This window comes from Thamnophis sirtalis, unplaced genomic scaffold (genome assembly GCF_051295495.1).
Source record: "Thamnophis sirtalis isolate CommonGarterSnake01/CBP01778 unplaced genomic scaffold, rThaSir2_p1.2 scaffold_3, whole genome shotgun sequence".
In the NCBI taxonomy this organism is placed as follows: Eukaryota; Metazoa; Chordata; class Lepidosauria; order Squamata; family Natricidae; genus Thamnophis; species Thamnophis sirtalis.
The window spans coordinates 97,343,516-97,368,791 of NW_028261383.1; the positions used below are offsets into that span (position 1 = coordinate 97,343,516).

The 25,276-nt window shown below is 36.0% G+C and overlaps 2 protein-coding genes across 8 annotated transcripts in view; one reads left to right on the top strand and one right to left on the bottom strand.

The window, feature by feature from the left end:
* Positions 1–9,634: 9,634 nt before the first annotated feature.
* On the top strand, positions 9,635–10,760 carry LEAP2 (liver enriched antimicrobial peptide 2). The gene is made up of 2 exons (XM_087709577.1): positions 9,635–9,760; positions 10,531–10,760. The coding sequence occupies exons 1-2, from the start codon at positions 9,701–9,703 to the stop codon at positions 10,669–10,671; spliced, it is 201 nt and encodes a 66-aa protein (XP_087565703.1). The 5' UTR covers positions 9,635–9,700; the 3' UTR covers positions 10,672–10,760.
* A 102-nt stretch (positions 10,761–10,862) lies between these two features.
* The window catches only part of AFF4 (ALF transcription elongation factor 4), a 61,760-nt gene continuing 47,346 nt past the window's right edge, over positions 10,863–25,276 (bottom strand). For 6 of the 7 annotated variants that reach the window (XM_087709574.1, XM_087709573.1, XM_014059659.2 and 3 more), the window contains 9 exons: positions 24,128–24,362; positions 23,169–23,266; positions 21,332–21,395; positions 21,101–21,237; positions 19,808–19,879; positions 19,363–19,456; positions 18,975–19,018; positions 17,938–18,158; positions 10,863–17,732 (listed from right to left, as the gene is read on the bottom strand). In XM_087709574.1, coding sequence (XP_087565700.1) covers positions 17,614–17,732; positions 17,938–18,158; positions 18,975–19,018; positions 19,363–19,456; positions 19,808–19,879; positions 21,101–21,237; positions 21,332–21,395; positions 23,169–23,266; positions 24,128–24,362 — 1,084 coding nt within the window. In that variant the 3' untranslated portion in view covers positions 10,863–17,613. Of the gene's footprint in view, positions 17,733–17,937; positions 18,159–18,974; positions 19,019–19,362; positions 19,457–19,807; positions 19,880–21,100; positions 21,238–21,331; positions 21,396–23,168; positions 23,267–24,127; positions 24,363–25,276 lie in introns of those variants that run through there. The other variant, XR_015695964.1, reaches the window with a different exon arrangement.

The window sequence follows — 25,276 nt, forward strand, 5'->3', positions numbered from 1 at the left end:
TGACTACCTTTATGGTAGAAATTTCACCCTAGTCACGGATCACAAACCCCTCCTGGGGCTACTGGCGGGCGACAAGCCAACTCCCCCCATTTTGTCCCCCCGCATGACTCGGTGGACGGAGTTCCTAACGGCGTATTCGTATACGCTGTTATACCGTCCGGGCAAACAGCTAGGGCACGCAGACGCCCTGAGCCGTTGCCCTCTGCCAGAGACGGACACAGCCCACGTGCCCGCACTCTCTGTTCTGTCCATCGCCGAATCCGACCTCCCCGTCTCGGCCGCGGACGTTGCAGCCTGCACAAAGGCTGACCCCGTCCTATCTCAGGTTGCTTCATGGGTTTTGAGGGGGTGGCCCACGGGAAAGGTAGCGGAAGAATTCCGCCCATTTAAAGCGCGACAAGCCGAACTCGCCCTCCACGGGGGTTGTCTTGTCTGGGGGGATAGGGTAGTGATCCCCAAAGCCCTACGGGCACGAATCCTGCCCGCACTCCACAAAAACCACCCAGGCATAGCGCGAATGAAAGCCTTAGCCCGTAGCTACGTGTGGTGGCCCTTGTTAGACTCGGAAATTGCAGACTACGTTGGCCGATGCAGGGTCTGCCAAAACTCTAGGCCGAATCCCCCCACAGCCGCCCCTCGTGAGTGGGAAATCCCTAGAGGCCCATGGTCCCGTATACACATCGACTTCGCCGGCCCCTTCCACGGCCGGAACTTCATGATAGTGGTCGATGCTTACTCCAAGTGGGTGGAGCTGGTAATCATGACCTCCACCACAGCGGAGAGTACAGTGAGGGCCCTCCGTAAGATGTTCGCTACCCATGGGTTACCGGATGTGATAGTTTCCGATAACGGGCCCCAGTTTACCTCCACCACGTTCCAAGAATTCCTGGCCGAACAAGGAATCAGACACGCGGCCACGGCCCCTTATCACCCAGCTAGTAACGGCCGGGCGGAGCGAGCAGTTCGCTCAGCGAAAGAAGCTTTGGGCCGCATGGACCAGGGCGACTGGCAAGAAAGAGTAGCGGCCTACCTCTTGAGCCAGCACTCCATACCCTGTCCGACGACCAATAAAAGTCCCGCGGAGCTCTTGATGGGTAGGAGATTGCGGACCCCCCTAGACAGGCTCCATCCACTATACGCAGGGGATCCGCCAAGCAACCTGGGGGCCCTTCCTTCCCACGCGTTTAAGTTAGGGGACCCTGTATGGGCCCGTTCCTTTTCTGGGGATCCACGGTGGGTTCCCGCAACCATTACAGCTCTGACCGGCCCCTGTTCCTTCAGGGTCGCCCTGGCCGACGGAACACAATGGAGGCGCCACGTGGACCAGTTAAGGCGTCGCCTTCCCGCAGAAACAGACGGCCCAAGCCCCTCAGACACCCGCTCACACCAGGAGCCACCCTCGTTGACCTTTTCCCCAACGGACCGTTTCCACCCGGGGAACGGGAGGCATGCCGATGCGAACTTTCAGGACAGGCGCGCCCCAACCGGCTACTCTTTTCCTCGGAGCCCTTATCGAGACTCTGAACCTACACCCCAACTGGACTGCGCGGGGCCGCTACCGGACACTCCTGTTGCCACGGAGACGCTACCCCGGACAGATGGACATCGGGCACGGGACCCGGGGCCAGCGCCTCCTCTCGGGGTCACGCCGCACGTTCACCGCCCCACCACGGACACTCCTCCACCGGCGGTTCCCCCCCCGTCGACAACCGCCGGGGAGCCACGAAGATCGGGACGAGAACGCCACCGGCCCGCCTACCTACAGGACTATGTTTGCCCTTCCTAAAGGAACTCTTTGACTGGGGGGGAGGGGTGTTGAATACTAGCGCGGGAAATACAAGCGCGCGAATAAAGGACTCCTTCCCTGATTGGTTCCCGGGCGGAGCCGGTTCAATCCTCGCCCTGATTGGTCGAGCTACTCGACGCCCCATTGGCTCCTCGTTCAAACCCGGGGGTATAAATGTTTGGCGCGAACCACGCCACGTTGAATCGCAGTTTACCATGAGCTGAATAAAGTCACTTTCACTTATCTCTTGTCGCGTCCTTCCCTTCGCTCCAAGATACAAAATTCAGGAACTACCATTGGTGCATATTATGTATGCATATTGAGGGTTGAGACCTACCTTTAGCAGCAAAACCTTGGTCAAAATAAGATACAATACTGATAATAACATGAATGCTTGAATTTGGGAGAATTGTGGGACCATCTGCTCAGTAAAGAATCTATCCATCCTGTTCACATTATGCAGGAGAGAATGTAATCGATCTCCTCCTTGAAAGAAGTCAGAGAGGTGGCAACCTGCTCCTCTGAAGCAGATCTATGTTAAAGATCTTGATGTGATTAATGTTCAAGAAAACTAAAAGATTTACTGTATATAGATGTTTCAATACACGTTTGAAGTTAAGCATTGCCTGGCATGTAGGCCAGTAATTTTAACTTCGTTTTTTTCTATTATGTTTTCATTATTGCATTTTGTTTGTAACTTCAGATGTTTTTATGTAAAGGAGCCATCTTCAGTAGGTGGATCTATATGTAGTAAGGAAGTAAACAACTAAATATGGATGCAGAAGAAGGAAAATAGGTGACCTTAAAAAATGGGATTATATGGTTGACAAAAGGAGGTGAGATGACATAAATACCTGTGAGTATAGCATTGTACATACAGTAGGTATGAGAATATTTCTGTTCAGAGTGTAAGTCAGTAAATAGAACCTGGTTATTTCATGGAATCGTATTTGATTCAATACAGTACTTTTAGTTGTCTGGAGATTCTTCCTTTAAGTCAGATAACTGCAAACTCATATGTAAAGTTAGAGACATTTATATGTTAAGTTCCAGAATGGTAAATAGACAGCAGAAGAAATTTGGAACAATCCATTATGGCAGCTCAGTTTAGTTTTAGTTAGTAACTGACTGTGCTTTGTTTACTTGAACTTTAATTTTTGAGTCTGGGAAAGACAGATTTCATGGGATCTATGCTTTTTGCCCCTGTAGGCTGAGATTCCATGTTTACCTAATAGTTCATTGGTTCCAAAAAAAAAGGTCTTCATTTGGCAAAAGAAAAATGCATAATGTTTACCTATGAACTTTATTTAGGTAAATATTTATTACTTCTTGTTATTTCATCACTCAAATTAACTGAATTATTACCGAGAAAGTCTCTCTTCAATGCAGTAATCTTTTATATACTGTCAGGAAAGTTGATATTAGCTGATGACATTTTTGCATTTTAAATTGAAGATTTAAATTCCTAAGTGCTAAAATTAACTTCAGGACATCAATTAATTTAAGTGTTGGTTGAGCTAAAAAGCTTTGAAGATTTTTTTCTGACCGTATGATTTTTACTTCATCCGTGACATGAGTGATTTTCATATTTTATTTTAAGTATTTCATGGAACTTAGCAGGTTGGCAAGATTAGTCACATTCTGTTGTTATAACATGACAATTCACTATATTTAATAATGCCATGTGTGTGTATGTGCATATGCATACACAATATTATAGGATGCTATAAATTTTAAAAAAAATCTTCCTATCCCAGCAGTTACACCTTGGTTAAGTAATATCATAATTTTCTTCACATCAAGATTTTAGTTTTCTCTTTCAATAGCACCCACTTTGAAGTAATTAATTGGATAGCCAGCCATGTTCTAGGATAAAGTACATAAACGTTCATGGTCCAAACTGATAAAGTAGCATGGACAACTCAGATGATTTTAAGTTTCAGTTCTCCAAGCAATTTGTCAATATCTTATATAATCTGAAATGTACACATTAGGGCTGTGCCAACAATTCAAAAAAGGTGCTCTACAAACGATCCCTAGCTAAGTGAAATATCTCATGCTAAAGTGACAAAGCACTTTGGCAAAATCATGAGGCTGCTTCTTAAGCTGTCTCTTTTATTGCTACACCACATTTGCTTTCAAAGACTACATTGGCCCTTATTTTTCTGAGACACATGAGAACATTTTATTGGGCACCTAAATGAAGTAAATGGTCTGTGCTCTCTCTGTGTGCAGCTTTTAGACAAGTTCTGCTCTTGTAAGTCCTGTTTGACAAGCCAAATTACCTCTTCCGTGAAAAGTATTTTGAAACAAGCTAAGATTAGCTTCTAAGAGATTTGGTGAATTGCTTAGAACAAACAGTACTTACTGTACATGCAAACAGAAAACATTAAACAAAGCAAGCACAGTGCCAGATTCAGAGAAATTTTTCCCTACTGTATGAACACTTTTTGCTTAGATGAAGTGAAATGTTATAGAAGTTTGGGCTTTTTGTGGAGTTGGTGAAAGAAATATTATTTTTTAACATACGAGATTAATTAAAATGTAGGGCTAGTATATTTCATCAATAAGCATTTGGTTTTTGTAGGATGATTAAGTACTACAGAAGTCCCATAGTCCCAGCCATGAACTCGAGTGTAATACATAGCTATATTTATTATTGTTGTTGTTGTTGCTGTTGTTGTTGCTGTTGTATAAGGCAAATTTTTAGATTGTATTTGGCATTATCCACCTACCAAACTCTTCCCTAGAGTCACCTTATAAGGGTGGCAGCATAAACATTTAATAAATAAAATAAAAAATAAGGAACCTGTGATAGGCAGACATTGTTATTTAATAATATTAAAGATATTGCAGCAGGATGTAAGCTGTTCCTCGCAAAGTTGTTTTTTATAATTGACTGATGGTGATTTTGTCAATGCCAATGGTGTTCAAGTGATGCTCCACTCAAGTGGTGTCTTGGAATTTGTATCCAAGGCACCTATTATTATTGGCACTATCTTGGCTTTCTTTTGCCAGAGTTCTTCTACTTCTCTATGTAGATTTTTCTACTTTGTGCTCTAATATTTCTCATTTATTGTGTTTCCACTGGTACTGCAATGTCCATTATCCAGACTTTTTTGTCTTTTTTATCAACAATTGCTTAGTTTGGGGTGTTGTGCAGCAGATGCTTGTCTCTTTGAATTCTAACACCACAGAACTTTAGCTTCTTCATTTTCTATTACTTTGTCTATTTTTTAGTCTCACCAATTTTTTTGTTTGCAGGCAAGTAGTATCTATTGCAGATATTCCAATGTGCTGCTGTTGCTGCTTTTATCATGCTGTTGTTGTAACCAGTTAATGTGTTCTTGCAGCAGCTAACTAAGTGGTTCACTGTTTCTTCAGTTTCTTTGCACAGATAATGTACTGTACTGTCTGTTGTTGTCTTTTCAATTCTGGCTTTGTATGCCATTTGTTCTTAAGGCTTTGTCTTGTGCAATCAGATTAGCCCCCTTTCTCACTCTTAGCTATTGCCAGGTCTTGTGGTTTTCTGTTTTGCCTACTAGCTTTATTAAGTGGTGGTCATGTAATATTATGCTTTGCCATGTCTCTTTTCTGTTTCTACTTTTCCATTCTTCATTTGGTCTTTCTTATAGGCCAATTTGGTATCTTTGGTATTAATTAAGCCTTCATGATGTTCTAGCTTCAATGCATCACTACTAACCTTCTTCTTGACTTCAGTGTCTTCCTGTAATCTATCCAACCTACATTCAAGTTGGTCCCCCTTCTCTTAATAGCTTTCCAAAATCATTTTGTCAATTAGGAACTGATATTTTTTCCCTCTGCTGTTTGGGCAGTTTGTTTCTGCTCAGATAGAAAGAGCTTGTTTTCAGTTGGGCTGCATCAGTTACCATACCAATTAGCAATTTGATCATTGTTAGTAAGCAGGCAAATGGTCTGTAGTTGCTGGGTGTAGCCTCTGTTACTGCTTGGCAATGATTGAGTGCAGACCAGTCAGATGTTTCAATCAAAAACCATGCAATTCACCTTCTCCTGGTACTGATCAGTTCTAGATTTTCCTCACCTGACATTATTACAAATTCTTTCATTTTAGCTTCTTCTTCTTTTATTCTTATCCACTACTTTATCCAAACGGCATTCTCGTTGTATTACTAGGGGTTATCTCCCCAGAACCACGCTTCCTACTTTCTCAGGTGTTGACTGATTCATTACTGTCACTCTATTGAAAGATTGGTAGAAATGTTTCTGATTCATTTTAAATTTTGCCTATAGTGTGCAATTTGAATTTTGTATCTACCGATTTTCTTGTCCATTGTTGTTGCTTTAATATTTCCATTGCTTGCTTGATCTTCCTTGTTTCTAGATGACATTTTGTGATCAGTATTTTTTACTTTTATTTAAGATTAGTTTTTTTTATCCTGTCTTTATTACTTTATAAATAACTCAAGGCAGTGAATATACTTAATACTCTTTCCTCCTATTTTTCTCACAGTCAGAAACCTGCTTGTGGTTAGGCCTGAGAGAGAGGGTAACTGGCATAAGTCACCCAGCTGGCCTTCATGCCACAGGTGGGACTCACAGTTTCCTGGTTTCTAGCCTAGCATCTTAACCACTAGACCAAACTGGGCCTCCTTAGTTTCTTTTCTTCCATTTGTTTTAGCTTGCTTGCATCTGAACATAACATGCTGATCTTATTTTCCAATCTTCCATTTTTAGAACCAACCAACCAACATTTGATTTTGCATCCAAGATCTTGTTATTATTACAGCTTAGTTTGTTTCTTACAGTGAGCTGGTACTAATGTTCAATATTACAGTATTGGCATCTTTTAATATGTGCTAGCTTAGGGTTTTGTAACAGGCTTCAATTCAGGCAACATTCTTGTGTTGTTTTAGATAATCAGTTATTTGTTTCTGTTCCTCTTCTTTTTAGTTAGAGGACTTTGTTCTTTCTGAGGGAAAAGCAGAGGTTGCTGGTTTAGAAATGAGAATGGTTCAATAGCTATGCTAGTTTCCTCTACTACTGACTCCATTTGTTTTGCCTCTACTATCTGAACTATTCTGGCATAGCTTCAATTTCTTTGTCCTGATTAGACCTTTGCAATTCTTCTAATTCTACTTCTGCAAATGCTTTATTTTGCATTATTAATTAATAGCCTTTGTTCTGTTACTTCTGATTCAGGAAGTTGTTCTTTCCAGAACTGGTGAATTCTTTTCAGATAGCCTCTTCTCATTGGACTTGATTCATAGCTTGAATCATTATTCCTTTGCTTTCAGTCATTGTATATTTGTGATGGGAAAGTAACTTTACTTCGAATGGTCCTGGCCCTGCTTACTCAATAACAAGTTATTTCTGTCTATATAATTTATTATTTCACACATCACTGTGTAATCATAGCTGCCAGTTTTTTATTTGGTGTTTAGAGATTAAGTGTTGTCCAAGATTGCTTAGTATTATATCCAGTGTGCCAATAACCCTAGGACCACTACAACTGGTTTATGACTTATTTTTTCCATTTCTATTTTCAAGTGTTAATACTTTGTGATCTTCTTCACTTCTTTCTCTTCTCTTATACTATCATCTGGTATTGTCATGTCAATTATCTACACTTTCTTTTTTTATCTACACAATTAAATTTGGTGGGTCTTTTATCATTTTGTATTCAGAAATTCCACAATATTTTAAACTGCTGGTTTTTAGCTATCTGTTCCCACCAATTTTTCCTTAGCAGCACATGATAATTTGTGTAGATGTTCCAGTGAATCATTTTGGCAGCTGTGTTATGTTGTTATTAATAATCAGCTGTGTGATCTTCTTGCAAAACTGAGTATATGATTTATCGCTGCTTCTGCTTTTTTGCAAAATCTGTACTTTAAATCATTTGATGATTTTTTTAGTTCTGGCGTTGGGCTGCACTAGTAACAATAACTTGCATTAGAGCAACCAAAATCAAGCCTTCGCCTTCTTTTTTCAATGTTCCTATTGTAAGGAATTTCCAGGTTTACCTTTATACATTTTTCCTTGATCTTTTACAGAGATTGGCCGTGTAATGCTATGCATGTTTTTTTATATCATTTTTAATTATATCATTTTGATATTCATGTTTTGTCTCCTGTACATTCAGTAAGTTCCAATTTTTAAGTTGCGTCAGTGCTTGATTTTGAAGATTCTTTACATCAGCGAATGATTGCTTTTCTTTAACAACAACTTGAAGTAAATCTCTGCCTCCATTTCTATGGGCCAGGTATAATCTATTAATATTACTGCAGGGATAATGCATAGTGAATAATCATGAATTTTCTTGTTTTTCGATCCAAGCTGTCCAGTTCAGCTTGTGTCCGGTTAATTCCACCTGTGTAGGCTGTTGTCTCTAGGTATTGATGGCTTTGATGGTGTTTCCATCATTAAAATTATTAAATGGTTTGTCTTATAGTCAGTCAGATGTTCAGACTGGATTTGGCATTTTAATCTAGCTATCCAGTCCTTCCTAAGAACCCTGGATAGACAGATGTTGATGTGCGATGGTGTTAAGAGGTATCGTCGGAGGATGTGAGCTGTTCTGAGTAAAGCTACCTTTTGCAATTGACTGATGGTGAATTTGTAAAAAAATATCTATCTATCTATCTAAATGTAATACATCCCACCCGCATCCCAGAAGTTCTTGATGTTTGTTTTTATTTGCAATAGTCATGCAATAGCAATTTAGATGCATAGAACGACTTATTCACCTACCAACTTGGTGCCTTCCAGATGTGTCATGTCTATAACCATTCCGAGAATCTTGGATACTGCAATTCTTGCACACATATAGGGGGCAATGGGTTTAGAGTCTTTTTTAAAGTATTTATCTCTAAAAACAAGCATTTTACACTTTAAACAAAGTACCGGTATTTTGGAATATCTTATAAATAGTAGCACACAGAAAAAATCTGGACATAGCATTGTACAATAATTTCCGTTTCTGCAAATGAATTTTCGTCCAATAATTGCTAATTTTCTTATTGATGTTGGACTGGGAAAATTTAAGCCAAATGCACATGGAAGCAGACAACTAGTATTGACCTTGCCATAACCTCCTGTGGACATGTTTTTGTACAGGTACAGTAGGTTATAGTGTTGCCTGAATTTATTAAAAAGGAAAATAAATGTAAAATACTAAATAAACTTTAAATTGTTGCAGACGTTTTAGTTGTCAGAGAATTGATGAAGTTCAATCTGTGCCTGAGATGCTGAAGTTTTCCTAGATACTCCCAGTGAATTAACAATTGAGGCAAATTCTGAACTTAAACACCATTATCTGCTGAAGAAAAGTTTAAAAATATATTATTGCCACACACTGTGAAGAATTAAGAGTTGATCCGTTTTATTCAGCAAAAACGTTTAGAGAAATCAGTCTTACAATTTACCAATTCCAATTGTGGGTACATGCATGCATGATTATGTATTTATTTGATGATAATGAATAAACACCACTCACTATAGAGATTTTTTAAAATCTGTTTTCTTTTTCTTGCTATGCAATAGGTAGTTATTTCTTATGTAGTTAAGCCTAAAACACAATGAGAAAACAGCATCAATTTTATTTCTTGTGCTTTGACCATTGACCCACTTACAAGTACACGAAATAGAGTGAATTCTAGGCTTTAAAAAGGAACAGCTGGCATGTTTCATATACTGATCAAGGTACAAGTATTTGAAAAATAAATATATTTAGCTTATAGGACAGACCTTGGACTATCACTTTAGTAGACATTAACTTATTAAATCTTTGTGTCTCTAAAGTGATCTTTGTCCCTTGAATAAGCTGGAAGAGTGATGCAATGGGAACTTGTATCTATAAAAGGTGAACAAGGATGTTCAAGTGTACTCATTCCCTTTTGTGAAAAAAATTGATGGGCCCAAAAGGATCCAAAGATGATTCAGGGTTTGAAAGCTTTGGCAATCTTCTCAATTTGTTCAGCCCTACTTTTTCAGGTAAGGACGTAATTGGCATTTGAATTTCAAAATTGTAAGGCAAATGTATTTCTATATATATATCATGCCTAAGAGATGTCTGTTATCAGAAGGGCCATTATCAAGAATCCAGGAATATCCTATTACTATTTCAGTATTGGACTTCTTCCTCAATGGAAGGAATTACATCCGTTTCCAATGGCTTCTGCTTACCCAGTAAGTTCAGGAAGGGTGGGCTACTCAAGGTCTCTTCCCTTAATGTCATCTTCAGAGACCATGGGGACAAACCTTCTGCATTATGGTTTCCATTTTTTGGAATGGCATTCTTCTCAAAATTTCTATCACATTGGCTTATTTGATAAGCTACAAACCCTGGCTTTTCTGGGAAAGAGACTGATGACAACCAAGACATCTTATGCTCCAGGGAAATTTATTGTGATAAGTAGCTTTGTATATGTATATTTGTTTAACAGTTTGGATTTTGTTTCATATATTGGATTTTGCCTTTTCTTTTTGTACAAGAGTTTCAAAATTGAGCTAATCTGCAAATACCGTCAATAAATTAGTATGGAAAATTGGTGACATTAAGATGTAAGTTATGTGAATTTCTGTGAGACAGGCAAGTTTTGAAATTATAATTGTCTTGATTAATTTTTGTACAGAAAGAGTAAGCGGTTATAAATTTCATGCAGAAATGACAGGATTTGAAACAAGTCTGAAGAGAATTCTAGGGCTGGATGTTCAAACAGATTTCAGCTTCATATCATAGCCAGATTATAATTATGTTTCAGGTATACTGTGCTTCACTGCATCCAGAAAATGCTCATCTTGTGAGGCCAAAAAGAACGACACCTTTCTGGAGGGGATTTTCAAGACCAGTTGGAGCACCATGCAGAGATAACAGTGAATGCTTCACAAGAGTGTGCAGGTAATTTCCTTCTCATGCCTGAAAATGAAAAGTGTTTCCTGCTACTTCCAGCGTGTTTTTTTTACTCTTAGGATAACTGCAATTATCAGATCATTTTGAATAGGAGAAAGATAAAAATAAATTAATGTTTCTCTGTAAATTAGCAGAAGCAAAAAAAAAAAATCAATACAAAAGAAATTACAAACCTAGACTTCATTTACAAAATATTTTCTATTTAATGTTAAAACTGAAAACATTAAACAGTAATTTTTCATATAGTACAGTACAGATTGAAATTAAAAACATTTTGGAAAATGTAATGCAGGCAATTCTAGGACAATCTAACATGAAAACTGATTTACCTTTATTGATACATTTCTTATTCCTTGCAATTGTACATCATTACCATCAACAACAAAAACCTCCCATTTGGATGTGCAACTCTAAAAAATGAGCTAAATAAGTACTGGTGGCACTATTGCTTTTCTGAAACAAAGTAATGCAATGTTTGCTTCAATATTACAGAAGTTAAAAATACTAGATTCTTTCCTACAAATGGATTAATCTTAATGTGCCTAAAACAGTAAATCAGACTGATTCTTTGTTTTATTTTGCAGGAACAAACTATGTTCTTTAAGAATATTGCAAGAGTAATTATGTCTTAAGAAGAACAACCTGTTACCTTGGATTATGCTCCCCTTTATTTATTGTCACCTCTCCTAATATATATACACTATATTGCCAAACGTATTTGCTCACAACTGCTTCTGATTATGTGGATGGATGAGTGAATACTTTTGGCAATATAGTGTATATACATATATATACATATATATTTAAAGCTTTTCAATTGGTGCTTCAGTTGTATGGACAAATGAAAGAATTTCAACTTGGCAGAAATATATGCTAATGTAGTTTATATTTTCCATCTTGTTCCAATATGTGCTTTTATCCAAGCTATGGTAGCTTCAACTGATTTTATCTTTTATTTGTATTTTTTTGTGTGCAAAACAAAATAAATAAATACTTGTAAGAGCAACTACAACTTGATATTTTTCTTGCATACCATTCAAAAGAGAAAGAACAATTAAGACACACCGAAAATATTCTGAGAACAGATGGACTTTTCCAACAGATGACTCTTCTGAGCAAAAGTGATAACATTTTGACTCTATCTAACCATTAATAGTGCTAGACAGTTTCAAGCAGTTTCCAGTCTTAATGAAGCACTTAAAGAACATTAAATTATTAACAACAGGCATTTAAATACCACCAATTCCAACACTCTTCCAAGTTTTTTCCCTTTTTAATTTTTCCTATGGCTTTCAAACTTTCATTGCGTAGTGGGTAATGCTGCAGTCAGCTTAATGAAAATATTTCAATGACAATCGTAGGAAGTCCTATCACCTTCCCACTATTCTGTGTTCAGGAAATGAGAGGACAGATCACAATTGCTCCCATTCCCAAACCGAAAAGATTTTCTGATCTAATATGCAGTGCCATGGCAGAAAGGTTTATGCTAAAGGATTAATTCAAGCACAGTGCTTATAAAATTTAATACAGAAAATCTATTTGATATTTATTAAACTTAGTTTCTCCAGTTACAGTTCTGCATTATACAAAGCATTTTAATGACACAGTAGTTAAAAAGATCTTTACAAATTGAAATGCGATACCCTTTTCTCCAAATATTTAATTGCCATAAATTTGTTTAAAAATACACATTAAACGCATATTTCAGACACTAAACTTTCTATAATCTCAATACCACAAAATACATAGAATATACTATACAGATATGGGGAAAAATCTGGTTAGTATATAATACTTTGCTCACCATTAACATACGTGAAATGCACATATACTGACTTAGAAATCCTAATTTGGAGCCCAAAGTACCCTCTTGAAATTTCAAATGTATTGCAAAGGAAAGGAAAGGAAGAAAAATCACAGTTTTATATGTTTAGTTTTGGTTGAGAACAGATGACTAAATAGTAAGTAAAAAATGTAAGTCATGGACACAGCATGTACAATGCACACAACAGACAGCCATACTGCCGATCATAATCAGTACCAAGATGCATGTTCAAGGTTATTTTTTTTAAAAAGAAAGATTTTTTTAAAAAAAGATAAAAGGGTACAAATAACCTCTCTCCCACCCCCCATTGCCCAAACTAAAAGAAAATCTTCCTTACCAAATAATTTCAAATAAGATAAAGAATCTTTAATAAATATATAAGCACTTTATCCTCCATATACAAAACTTCTTAAAACCATTTAAAAGGGGAGTTTGATACAAATGTGCTTGCAGAGACTATGCCTGGGCTGTGCAGCCACATTTTCAGACATCTGAATGTAATCATCATGGGGCAGTGGCTGCAGTTTGGATGTTATTTACTCACTAAGAGAAAATGGTTTTGAATCCAATATGCCAACATCAATTCTATTTTGGCAGTCACATTATCAGAAACAAAATGCTTTGCCAAAAAGGTTTTTAAATAGAACCAAGAAGCAAAGCCAACATTTCAACAGGTCAACAGGTTTTTTAGTGGAAGCGGTGGTACAAATGAACTGAATTTGTTCAGAACTTGGATTTACTGTAAATCAGTAAATGCGAAGGGCATGAACGCATTTAGTGAAAATGCTTGCATTTCCAGAATAGCCTCACTCCAGTGAGATTAGTAAATTATCTCCCATATGCTATTATAAAATGCCATAAATACATTGAACTTATCTAAAAGAATAAAACTGTTCATCACACTTTGTATTGTACAGCTAAGCTGTGTTAGTTACAGTGTGGGGGGAAATGAAGTTCATAATAGTGTTGACTAGTAAAGTATACTATTGAACCATTGGAAACTAAAATTTCCCACAATACTGCTTTTTGCTCAATTTAAAATCATTATGTCTTTGATCCAAATATTTATGAAATATTTGCTATTCAAGACTCTTATCCTATGTTTTGGAGGTTCCTTTCTCCTTCCATTAGTTAAATGTATTCAGCTCGATTTGCTCAGGCCCATTTAAACCATTTGAATAAAAATACTGCAGGGTTGATTACAGGGCAAGGAATTACACATAGCAAAGTTAGTATTTCCTATAAACTGCCAAATTTGGCAAACTATACAGTTATCTGCTGCAGCTTGACTTACTTGCCTTCGGCAAGCAAATATACCTATTGGCTCCATATGGCTGCACTTGCTTCGTAACACTCTTACATGGGTTGTTTTGTATAAAATCATAGTAATGAAGCTTCAACAATCTAAAAGAAACTGAAAGCATTCCTGCATAAAATGTGAAATTTATCACCACCATCAAAATGAGGATGGCTCAACACTCAATAGATATTGTGATGTAGTTAGATGTACTATAATCTAACACAGATAATAACAAACTTTGAACAGGCTTAATTTCATCTATTTCGGCATATAGATATAGTATTAGAAACACGTATATTACAAATTGCATACTGCCGTCAAAAGGTCTACAACCATTTGCTCTTCTTTACAGACGAGGGACTTAAATTGCATTTGAACACGTTGGGGTCATTTAGTCTAGTACCCTGAATGTTCATTTAAGATCCAAAAGGAAGTAGCCACGTATGTACAAAATCACTGGATCCCAGACTAAATTTGCCATCAGAACTTCATTTTAGAATGGTATATGTCCATTGTTTTATAACCTATTCCTAACGCCCAAAATAAAACTTTTATAACCTCTCAGTCCAATACAATCTGAAAAATTCACTGCCAACACTCTGACAAAGCATTTCAAGATCTCTAGTGGATTTCATCCTACCATTTGTGAATTGTTCTCCTAAAACTCAGCAAGGTTTTTTTTTTGGGGGGGGGGGGGATCGAAATTATATGTGCGATGAAGCAATTCATTTTGCTCACTGAGGTGTAAAGTATTAGGCCATCTTATAAAGACGCATCACTGGGATATATGAAAACACTGATGTGTTAATACTCAGTCATGGACTCGATAATATATAATATTCCAGAGTTTTCAAACAAAAATAATTGAACAATATATGTTAGTCGTCAAGATGTACATGCAATGGGTTCAGAATAGATTAAGTCCAACTCAATAAAAGGCAAATTAAGGAAAGTCACTTGCCTTTGAACTTTAAGTTTATTACGTCCTTACATTTGACAATGAACTTTGGCAAATTACTCATGCACTCCTGAGACAATTGAATTCTTAAGTTAGGTGGTATTTTAAAAGTTGATAATTTGATTTCAATTGCTTGAAAATTTGACTGATCCTTAAATTGGAAAACAAACAACTTATTATGAATAAACAATTGATTTATTTAGGACATCCAAATAAGACCTCCACAAGACAGCTATTGCAACAGGTAATTCATTGCGTTTAAGTCTACATTTAAACCTAGAGAAGCCTTGCTAAATTAATAAAGAGACAAACACTTAGGAAGTATCTGGAGATATATAAAAAATCAGTCTGATATATACTATTCTAGTTTTAAAAACAATAGATAAAAAAGAGACATTTTCTTACTGCTAGTCTATGTTAAATGGGTACAAAAGGAAGCAAGCTAGTCAAATGATCATTGCAGCACCTTATAAGAAGAGCGCCTATAATCCACGCTGGGATAATGTAAAGATTTTACTATAATAAATGTGTCAGGCACTTTCAAATGTCAAAGATGTTGACTTTTGATATTAGCAGGAAAATTAGTCTTGGAAAATTAGCTATCTATTATTTGATGCTAGCAGGAATCTGTGCTCTTCCTCTTGACTCTATAGTTTATGAAAATGCATATATTTTAAAATTGCTTTTCACAATTTCACAAGCAGCTCACATGAAACACTGAAAGCCCGCTAAAAATATTTCTTTAACTCTTTAATCTCTGCGTTAAGAGTAAATACGATAAATTGTTTGCTAAGGGAGTGATTTAAAAAATCTTCTCCAAGACAGCTGCTCACACTGACTGAAAGGAACGTAAGTATGTGGAACACTGGTATGTTGCAATTTCATATAAACAGATGGGTTTTCCCATTATTGATTAGCTAAAGTGATTTTTGCACATAGTAAATTTACAGTGATAATTCAATCACTTAAATGGCAAAACCACAATATACTTTTTTGTATAAACAAAAATGCTGTATGGTTGTGCCTACATGTTTTTCTTCTGCTCTCACAACTCATTCTTGTGCTGCAGGGTGCAACAGTAAGCTTTAATTACTTTGATTACAAACCAAGTGGTTAGCAACTTCAACGTAACAGATCCGAAGTATCAGGATATAAAAGAAACCAAGTATCCCATTAGGATACAAATCTCCATGAATATACAAACTATTCTTTAGTTGTTATAATTTATGAAGCTACTGAACTTTCACTGTCCCAAAGATACTGCAATACTAATTGGTGTAAAATTCTATCCTTCTTTCAAAACTCGCCATCATTTTGGCACATAGCTATACAGCTAGACATAATTTTAGTGCAATTGTTTTCTTGAACATGCATGTTCACATCTGGGTGGGTTTTAGGAACAAGGGCAGGCAAAGCAGCATATCACAATTCCACAACGAAAAGGTTTAGAGTCTGACTCTAAAGTACAAGCAACATGAATTGTCAACAAATGACAGCCACTAGAATTAGGAAAAAGAAGTATAATTTTACTGCTGGAGACTGACTGGATACCAGGTCCTAAGTGTAAAACGTCTTGTAAACAGTATTTAAAATCTTCATCTAAAAAGGCATAAGGCACACCAGACATGATAGGGACGCTAAAGCAGTATTTTTCTTTTAATCAGATAAGCACCTTCTATGAAAAGGTACCTTGCTTAAAGCAGATTTCCATGCATGATTCTTGCTGATCACAGTTATTTCATTATAACTAAATAATCTGTTCCCATCACAAACATTTAACATTAATGAATGTGCCACAGAACGGCATAAAAGCAAAGTTTCAAATTAATTGGACTGAACAGTTTAAAATGTCCCTGTAATTTACAGGTCTATTCTCTACCCCGTCTTGTCCATTACATAATTCTGACAAAGACAGATGTTTGTCACACATGGCGTTTTCTGATGAAGCACATCAGTTTCACCTAAGGAATTACTAATGTTAGAAGCTTTGGTGTCTAACAATTACAAGTTAGGAAATAAAAGAGGCTGCACCAAAGTACGAGATTGTCCATCTGAAACCATTCCTATTTTATACTCGGAAACCGAAGTCCATTTTGATTCACAACACACTGAATATTGCATTAAATGCAATATTTTGTAACATACTGAGATTATTAGTGTTAAAACATGTGTTTCAAAACTGATTTTCCATTCAAATACTTGAATATTTTGACTTCAAATGATTTAATTGATGATGAAGTTATAATCTTGTAACTTAGCACATCAATAAAACTGTGGCCATCATTAAGGGTTGACATAAATATGCAGGGAAATGTGTGTGTCTACACTTTAAAATCTATCAACCCTGACCTTTCTCTTACAAGCTCCACCATCACAAGACATTACAGAATAACAAAGCTCACAAAATACTTAAATAAAGTGTCTACATTTAATCTTCACTAAGTACTTGATTAGGTAAAATTCATAGGAAAAACAGCTAAGTTTTAAACCAGCCCCAAAACACAGCTTTTAAAAACAAATTAAAATAAATAAGTCTTAAAACAGATTTGTTAGGCATCATTATTAGAATTCCAATCCAATTGCAAATCAGTGAATCCATCTTACATTAAAACATCGCAGAGTTTAAACTATTTTTAAATATATATTTTTTAAAATGGGGTCAGCTGAAAAAGTTCATTAACACAATGTTTGGAGGTTCTTACACACATGATGCTGGGAGACACAGGAAAGTGTTCCTTTCTCTTTGATTTCACTTTCTTTGCTTTCATTATGGCAGTCTTCCTTAATTTTTTTTTATGACACAGTGTTGAAAAAAACCAGAGGCAGCAAACCTCTTACTTCAATCCAGTTATCACTTGGCATCCAAACGCAACCAATGTAATCCCTGTCGGGTGTAATGTACCAGATCTGTCATAATACTTGCATTAAAGATCAGAGGACCCATAACTTTGTCCAGTTCTGAAAAAAATTCTACAGAAAAAAAAGAAAAGAAAAATAAACAAATTGAAAAAGACTGTTTCCCATGACATCTCCCAAAACAAATTGATAAAAGTCACATGCCTTGTTAGTTTTTATAAAACTATAATTCAAAAAGAGATTGGAAAATATATCAAAGCTTTATTGCTTTAATTGACTCAGCAGCAACAATGCTTATATATATATAACACAATCTTACCCTTTTGTTCTCTGGCAAGCTGATCTGCTTGGTCCCAAATTTCAGTGGCATATAGAAAGTTGGAAGTAACCTGGACGTAGCTGGCTGCCATCTGATGTATCCTCTGTGGAATAGTAACTGAAGAAGCACTCCCTGAAGGGTTAGTTGACCCTGACGAATAATTTCCTGAATTCCCTGGAGACAATTTCGGTGAAACTGGAGATGGCATACTGACAGGTTTGCTAAAAATTAAAAGGGGAACCTTTTTTTACTAACACTTGCAAAACAGAAAACTTTACCAACACATGCAAAATTACAAAACTCCTATAAAGTTACATAATTCAAAACCTGCATTCTGCTATTAACTACAGAAATACAATTTCAATATTTGTGCCCTGGTAGCTGCAGCAGAAACCTATGTATTAAACCCATGTATTACCCATGTATCTAGTATTAAACCTCCTTTAAGCACCCTTTCTAAGGAGGTAACTGAATGTAAAGAGTACTAAGCACTCCTTGTTTTTATTTTTTTTAAAAAGTTTAATATTAATTTCTTTGATTGTTGTGTGCAGCCCAGGGTAGTTGAGACAGGAAGCATATAATTTTTGCCCATCTAATTTTTCAAACACACAAACACGTACGTGTGTGTTTATGTTTATTCTGAAAAATGAATTATGATTGGGGTTCATCACTTATTTAAACCATTCAAACTGCTTATAAGTGTTCAATGATATTAGTGTTATAATGATACTACTATTGCTCTGGTATATGATATAATTATGCAATAAAATCCCCTTCCCCTTATTTATGAAAATTTGACAGAAGTCTGCATAAAGAAGTTTGAATCTTTCAGGCGAAAATAGAAACGTTCTGTCATATAAAACATATATAAAGGAAATATTTACCCACAAATTAATTAAAACGTAAAGCCTTATAGAACAACTGCTTTTATAATGCTTCAAAATTGGATTGGAAATTCAGCTATCCATTTCATGTTTTCACTGTTTAATTCATGCCTTCATGCAAAAAACAAAAAAATGCATTACATAAATGCTTACCTTCCCATACCAGGTGATGGGGCTTGAGAATTGTTATAGGAATTCTGTTTAGGAAAAACCCACAAATTTCAAAATGAATACAAATTAAATACTATATATTCTACAACAACAAATTTCTAAAAAAACCAATCAATCCATGAAGTGCTTTGAAATAGTCAATTTAATAAATGTTATAACACTAGGAAGAATTTGAGTAAGAATGGAAGTCAAATCTAGGCATAATTATTACTAAAATGAAGTGTAAAAATGTATGCATAATTAAATAAGTGACACAATAAACTTTTCAAAAGCATGATGAATGAATTATATATCAATGATAACATATTTAGAAAAAGACAATCTTTCAAATTACAAGTTAATACGTTTTTTAAAAAACACACATTTTTACCTTCAAATGTTCAGTCAGTGTCTTGGAATATTTTAACGCACTTTCCTTCTTCAGCTTGAAAAGTCTTAAATATAAGAGGGACTGGCATCTGAGACTAATAAAAAGAAGAAAGCTACTACTTTAGAAATTTGCTAATAAAAGATCCTCACTGATCTTTAATTTATTTTAAAGTAGAAATTACACTTCTACTGAGATTCTTTTTAAAAATTGCTTTTTTATTAAAATAATTAAATTTCAATAAAGATTAGAAAGAAATGCAAGTATTAAAACCCAAAATTAATAATAAAGCAAATAATTATTTATTTTATATAGTGACTGTGCTGCTTCCAGTCTAAGCATATATTAAACTATATGCTTTATCTGACCACACACAAAATGAAAGACTACCCAAATACGTTTTGCCTCTAGCTATTCCCATCTTGCTAATTTAGTTCTGAATACATACCATAATACTGCTAGCCTTTTGTCTGCAGCAGTTGCATCTGGTGCTGAGCAATTCTTTAGCTTCATAGTATACCTTCAACCAAAAAATAAGACAAATAATACATTTTAAAACTCTTTTTCACTTTTATAAAAAAAAAATCGCCTAAGAGCTTGAATACGGAGCATTTTCCATTTCTTAAAACCATGTCAAGTATAGCAAAGCTAAGAGTTTGTACACTGTACTAAGCTAAGTGTTAAGAAAGTGTTTAAAATGATATTTAGTTTTGCAAGCACTTGCAAAATATTAACTATTTCTAGATAAGATTTAATACCTTACTTTTGCCACAAACTAAACAATGATATATCCTGTTATACATCTCCACTCCTATTGCACAATTGGCAAGGCAATTGAATTCAGATATTGACTCAGTACCTAAAGGCTATAAGAATCTGCATGGGAGGAACCAAATCCAGCTTAACCTAGGAAAGTGCAGTGGGACTGGGTTTTGGATCTGGTGCCATGTTTAACTTTCAGTAGGGCTGCTTTCCCTTGGATAGAGCTGGTGCACAATTTGGTGTGGGGGCATTCTGGACTACAGTGCAGGCTCAAGGAGCAAACTAGGGGAGCTTTTGGACAGATTCATCTCATTCAACAATAAGAGAGATTCATCTTGTGCAGCAACTGCACCCATTCCTAGACAGGAAGGCCTTTCTTACAATCATTTACTTTCTAATCATTTCCCAGTTGGATCACAATGTGATTTACATGGCTTCCCTTGTAGACAATCTGGAAGTTACAACAGGTTTGGAATGCAGCAACATGTAAAGCTTTGGGTAGTTTGTCTGTACTTCTCCACTGCTCTCCAGTTTCGTTCCAGGTGCAATTCAAAGTGTACCATATCAGAGAATTGGGTATGTTTGCTCCAGATGCCATAAATGTTGCCATCTGCTGGGACCTAGAAAGCAGGCCACGATTCTCCTTGCTTTCCCGAACTGATTCTTTCATGCACTGAGTTAGGATGAGGCTTTAATCTGGTCAATGTAAATTTTGCTGAATGGAGGATTATTTTTGGGCTGTTGGGAGTTTTTGATGTTGATTTGTTTGACTCCTTATGTTTTTATTACTATTTCTGTGAGCCATCCAGGTTTATTGTACAAAAAAAAACAAACTGCCATATAAGTCTTATAAACAAATGGTGGCAACTGAAGAACATCTCTAGAACCAACTACTAATATAGTATATCAATTAGGAGTACAATTCCCTATTGTGTCCCTATTCTGGTAATTATACTAATTGATTGTCTATATAACTTACTTGATGAGCTCCACAGTTTCAGAATACATAGGGAATGGGGACTTGGATTCCTGAGCATTTTTCTCCAATGCATTCCCACATTCAATAAATGAAACTACAGCATCAAGGTAATAAACAGCTTTTTCAAACCTGTCAGACTAAAAAAAAAAAGTGTCTTACATGGAGATTTATGACCAAGTCAAAGAATTCACCTTAAAAGGATTCAATCAATAGACAATACATTTTTCTTACCAATGCATCGGCATTATGCTTTAATTTCTTTGCTTCTTGCAAGTAGTGATCTGCTGAGTAGCTTCTGCAACATAAAATGAAACGATAAAATTACAATATGTCTAATCTTTTTGTTCTGCTTATTTCATTGTTTGTGTCTATTTGAGGATGGAATGCAAAGAGTATTTATTCAAAACCTGCATATAGCTAGCCATCTTGCAACGAACTGTGGGTGGCTCCCATGAAATAAAAAAATATCCATAATACAACATAAAAACCATATTAAAGCTATTAACATTAAGAACAAAAACCTGGCACTAAATGAAGCTTCTGAGATGCAGTCATCTTATCCTATCTTGGAGATGATGGGAAAAGCTCAACTTTTCAACACTTTTTGGAAGGCTAGGAAGGTGGAAGCCTGCTGAACGTCAGGGTAAACAGTTTCCATAGGACAATGGCTGCCATAGAAAGGTCACACTTTTTAATTCCCATGAAGTGGCAAAGTTTAACAGAAGGGACCAGAAATAGGCTAAATATCACATGTAACTGAGACAGAATTTTAAAAAATGGAATGAAATGGAGAAGCCTGCCTCAATTGTCACTAATTTGGCATGGGAAAGAACTTTTCTTGGGTTGCACAATTATATACTGATACCAGGAGTAATAAACACTTTTAATACTATTTAGGACACTTTGCCAGAAACCATGATAAAATTCCTGCCTTCAAAACAAACAAACAAACAAACAAACACAAATCCTGTTATCTTCTCCAAGACATAACTCCAGTCTAGCAATGTTCACTGTTTTTCCATCTGCACTGATACAATGCAGAGCTTTTAGAACAGGGGTCCCTAACCGGTCTGTGGCATGCCAGAAACCGGTCTCCCAACTGGTCCACCCCAACTGCAGGATGCAGACAGCACATGAAACCACGCCCCGTTCAGTCCACAGAAAAACTTCTCTCCACAGAAGTGGTCTCAGATGCCCAAAAGGTTGGGGGCTGCTGTTTTAGAATACTGGACGATGTTCCTATATTGGTGCTTAGCATGAGATCCTGTGTACAGCAGATGTACATCTGTACATCTCTGTGAATAACAGATATACTGGATTCAGCTTTGACTCAACTGCCTGCAATGTCATTAATGTGTTCAGACGGAATATACAGTAATGAATTTGGGTCAAATTTTGCAAGTTTGTCAGAAAAAGCAACTTTGGGATCTTAGGATATATCTATTGAGATTCTCAGTCATACAGATCATAGTTGTCCCAAAGAGGCAACTGGACTTTCTGGTTTTTCTTCAGCTCAGCTCTTCAAAGGAAAACCAGAAAGTCCAGTTGCCTGTTGAAAAAGCACCTTTGGGACAACCATGACCTGGATGACTGAGAATCTTCATAGATGTATCATAGGCTGGAAAGTGAGTTCAAAATACCGCTCAGCTTCTGGGAACAATCTTATTCATCAGCAATTTTTAAAATATAGCATATTGGCATCCCCAAAATGTAGCACTGCAAAACTCAAATGTCCCTCTGCATTTTTTGTAGCACAAACAGGCCAGATCTGTTAATGAAAAAAATTCATGGAACAAATCTGACAATAGGACTCAGAACAAGCGTAAAAAACATAACAGAGCATTTTAACCTCTCAGGACATTCTACTACAGATGAATACTCACGAATGCTTATAAAATATGTTCAACTTAAAAAGTTTTTGGCTAGCAAAGAGTCTCCTATAACTTTTATCAAATTACAGTATAGTTATGGGGAAAAAATAATATGAAATATACCCAAATGTTTCCATAATTTTAGGAATGCATTCTAGCAACAAAACCATGCACTTGTTTTTCTTCTTTGTTCTCACCTGTCATCAAATACTAGCTTTGCTCTTCGGGACTTTGAACTATTGGAACTTGTGGTGGAGTCAGGAGGACAATTAGAAGAATTATTTAAAACCTTTTCCTTGGAAAAAAAAGGGGAATACAGTTAATTAAAACACTATTTGGAAGAACAGGCATTGTAATTGCCAAGTTCAGGCTTGCCACAAATCTAATTTGACAAACAAATGTGTTAACCATTATAATAAATTCAAAACAGAAAGCAGGTGAGATTTTAATAATTGTGCTATTATAATTTGCATGAAGATTGTTAATACAGTAATTATTTGGCATCATTAATATTTGAATTATAAAGCTTTGTTGTCTCTATAATGGTATACTAACTTACATTGAGCTAGGCTATGCAGCAAATATTTGACAAAAATAGGCTTCATCCCATTTAACTGTTTTTTTCCCCAACAGAGCTTTTCATCTCAAAAATAGGAGAATTTGCAAAATGGACAAAATCATATTCGGCATGCTTAAATTTATTTAATGGCATGTTGGGAAGGGCATGGGAAGTGGATGGCTACCAATATGTTTGGCCACATTTGTATGTCCTTGGATTAAATATTTAACTATTTCCCTACTGTGAAAATATAAGCTTATTTAGGAATATAGCATTAATTTGGATCATCAATTAGCTAAGCTCTCAATATAATCTACATAAACCTGATCTGTTCCCCAACAACTCAAACATCTTCAAGGAAGAAAGAGGTCTTTGGACATTTACCCATTTAGGGACTCAAATGAAGCAATGTTCCAAATCACATGGACCTACCTGTTTTACAGAGGCAACTACATAAGTGTCTCTGGTATTAGGAAGAGGATTAATGGCAGGCCTGAGTTTTAGTGCAGTTTTTTAAAATAAAGTTTATATATGCTAAATTTCACACAAGATTTAAAAAAACAAGCTATAATCACTAATTGAAGGTGTTTTTTTTACCTTTGTTTCTTTAGTGTTATTTGAAGCCTTTCCTTCCGTCTTCTTTTGCTTAGATGAGCTACTTTTAGTGCTGCTATTATCCTTGTTACTATTACTGCCTGATTTCAAGGAAGAAGACTGACTGATAGTTCTTTTCCGAGATCCATGCTCTTGCTTTGGATCTTTTGCAACAACTGAGGTTGTAGCTGGAGATGGGAGAAGATCCTTCTCTTTAACAGTGCTTTGCTTTGAAGACCTGTCCTCCCCAAATAAAATAGGAAACAGAATTAGAGATGATGTATTTAATTATATGCAAAGGGTATTTTTTGCTTTTGCACAATCAGCTTCCAAGCAATAAACTTTTGACAGTTATCTCAGATTGAGCAAAAGAATAGCTGGAATACACCAAGATCATATAAATTTGTAAAAGGAAGTTTACTTGAAACGGTTTACAACTTGTTTACTTGTTCCAATGGTTCACAATACCTTTAACAGCATCAACTAACAAATCTGCTTATCCAGGTCCTTAGGAAGAATTCAATAGGTAGATAAAAATGCCAAATCCAGTCTAAACATCTGGCTGACTGTGCAACTAACCACAATATGCCAAAATCACAAAAAGATTCTATCTTCCCTAATCCTTGTCCTAATCCTTTATTCTTCAAGATATAAATAAATATAGATCCGCCTACAATACTTTTCATCTAATCAAAACTGTCACAATCAAAATGGAAGCAGGTTATTTCAAATAAAACAAGGGAATGCAAAATAGCAGAAGAAAAGAAAAAGAAAAATAGCAGAGGGTTAGAAAGCATTAAAAAAATTCCTCCTATAAATCTAATTAAGTAATAATCAATATATAAAGGTAGTACAGATATTTTTACATAAATTGATTTTGTTTTAATGTGTTATATTGTAAACTGCACAAGAGCTTTGACTATTGGGAAGTTCAAAAATAAGAATAAACAAATTAAAAAAATAAAATAAAAGGTATAGAAAGTTCCAGAGACATCACAGCAGCTAGAAGCACTTTATTTGAAGTCTCCAAATAAAGTATTTTTTTAATCTAGAAAGATGGAGATGCCCAATATTTGGAATAGTATGTCTTAAAAATGACATCCCAAAGATTTAAAAACTGCAATGGAAATATTAAATGTGTAAGATAATACA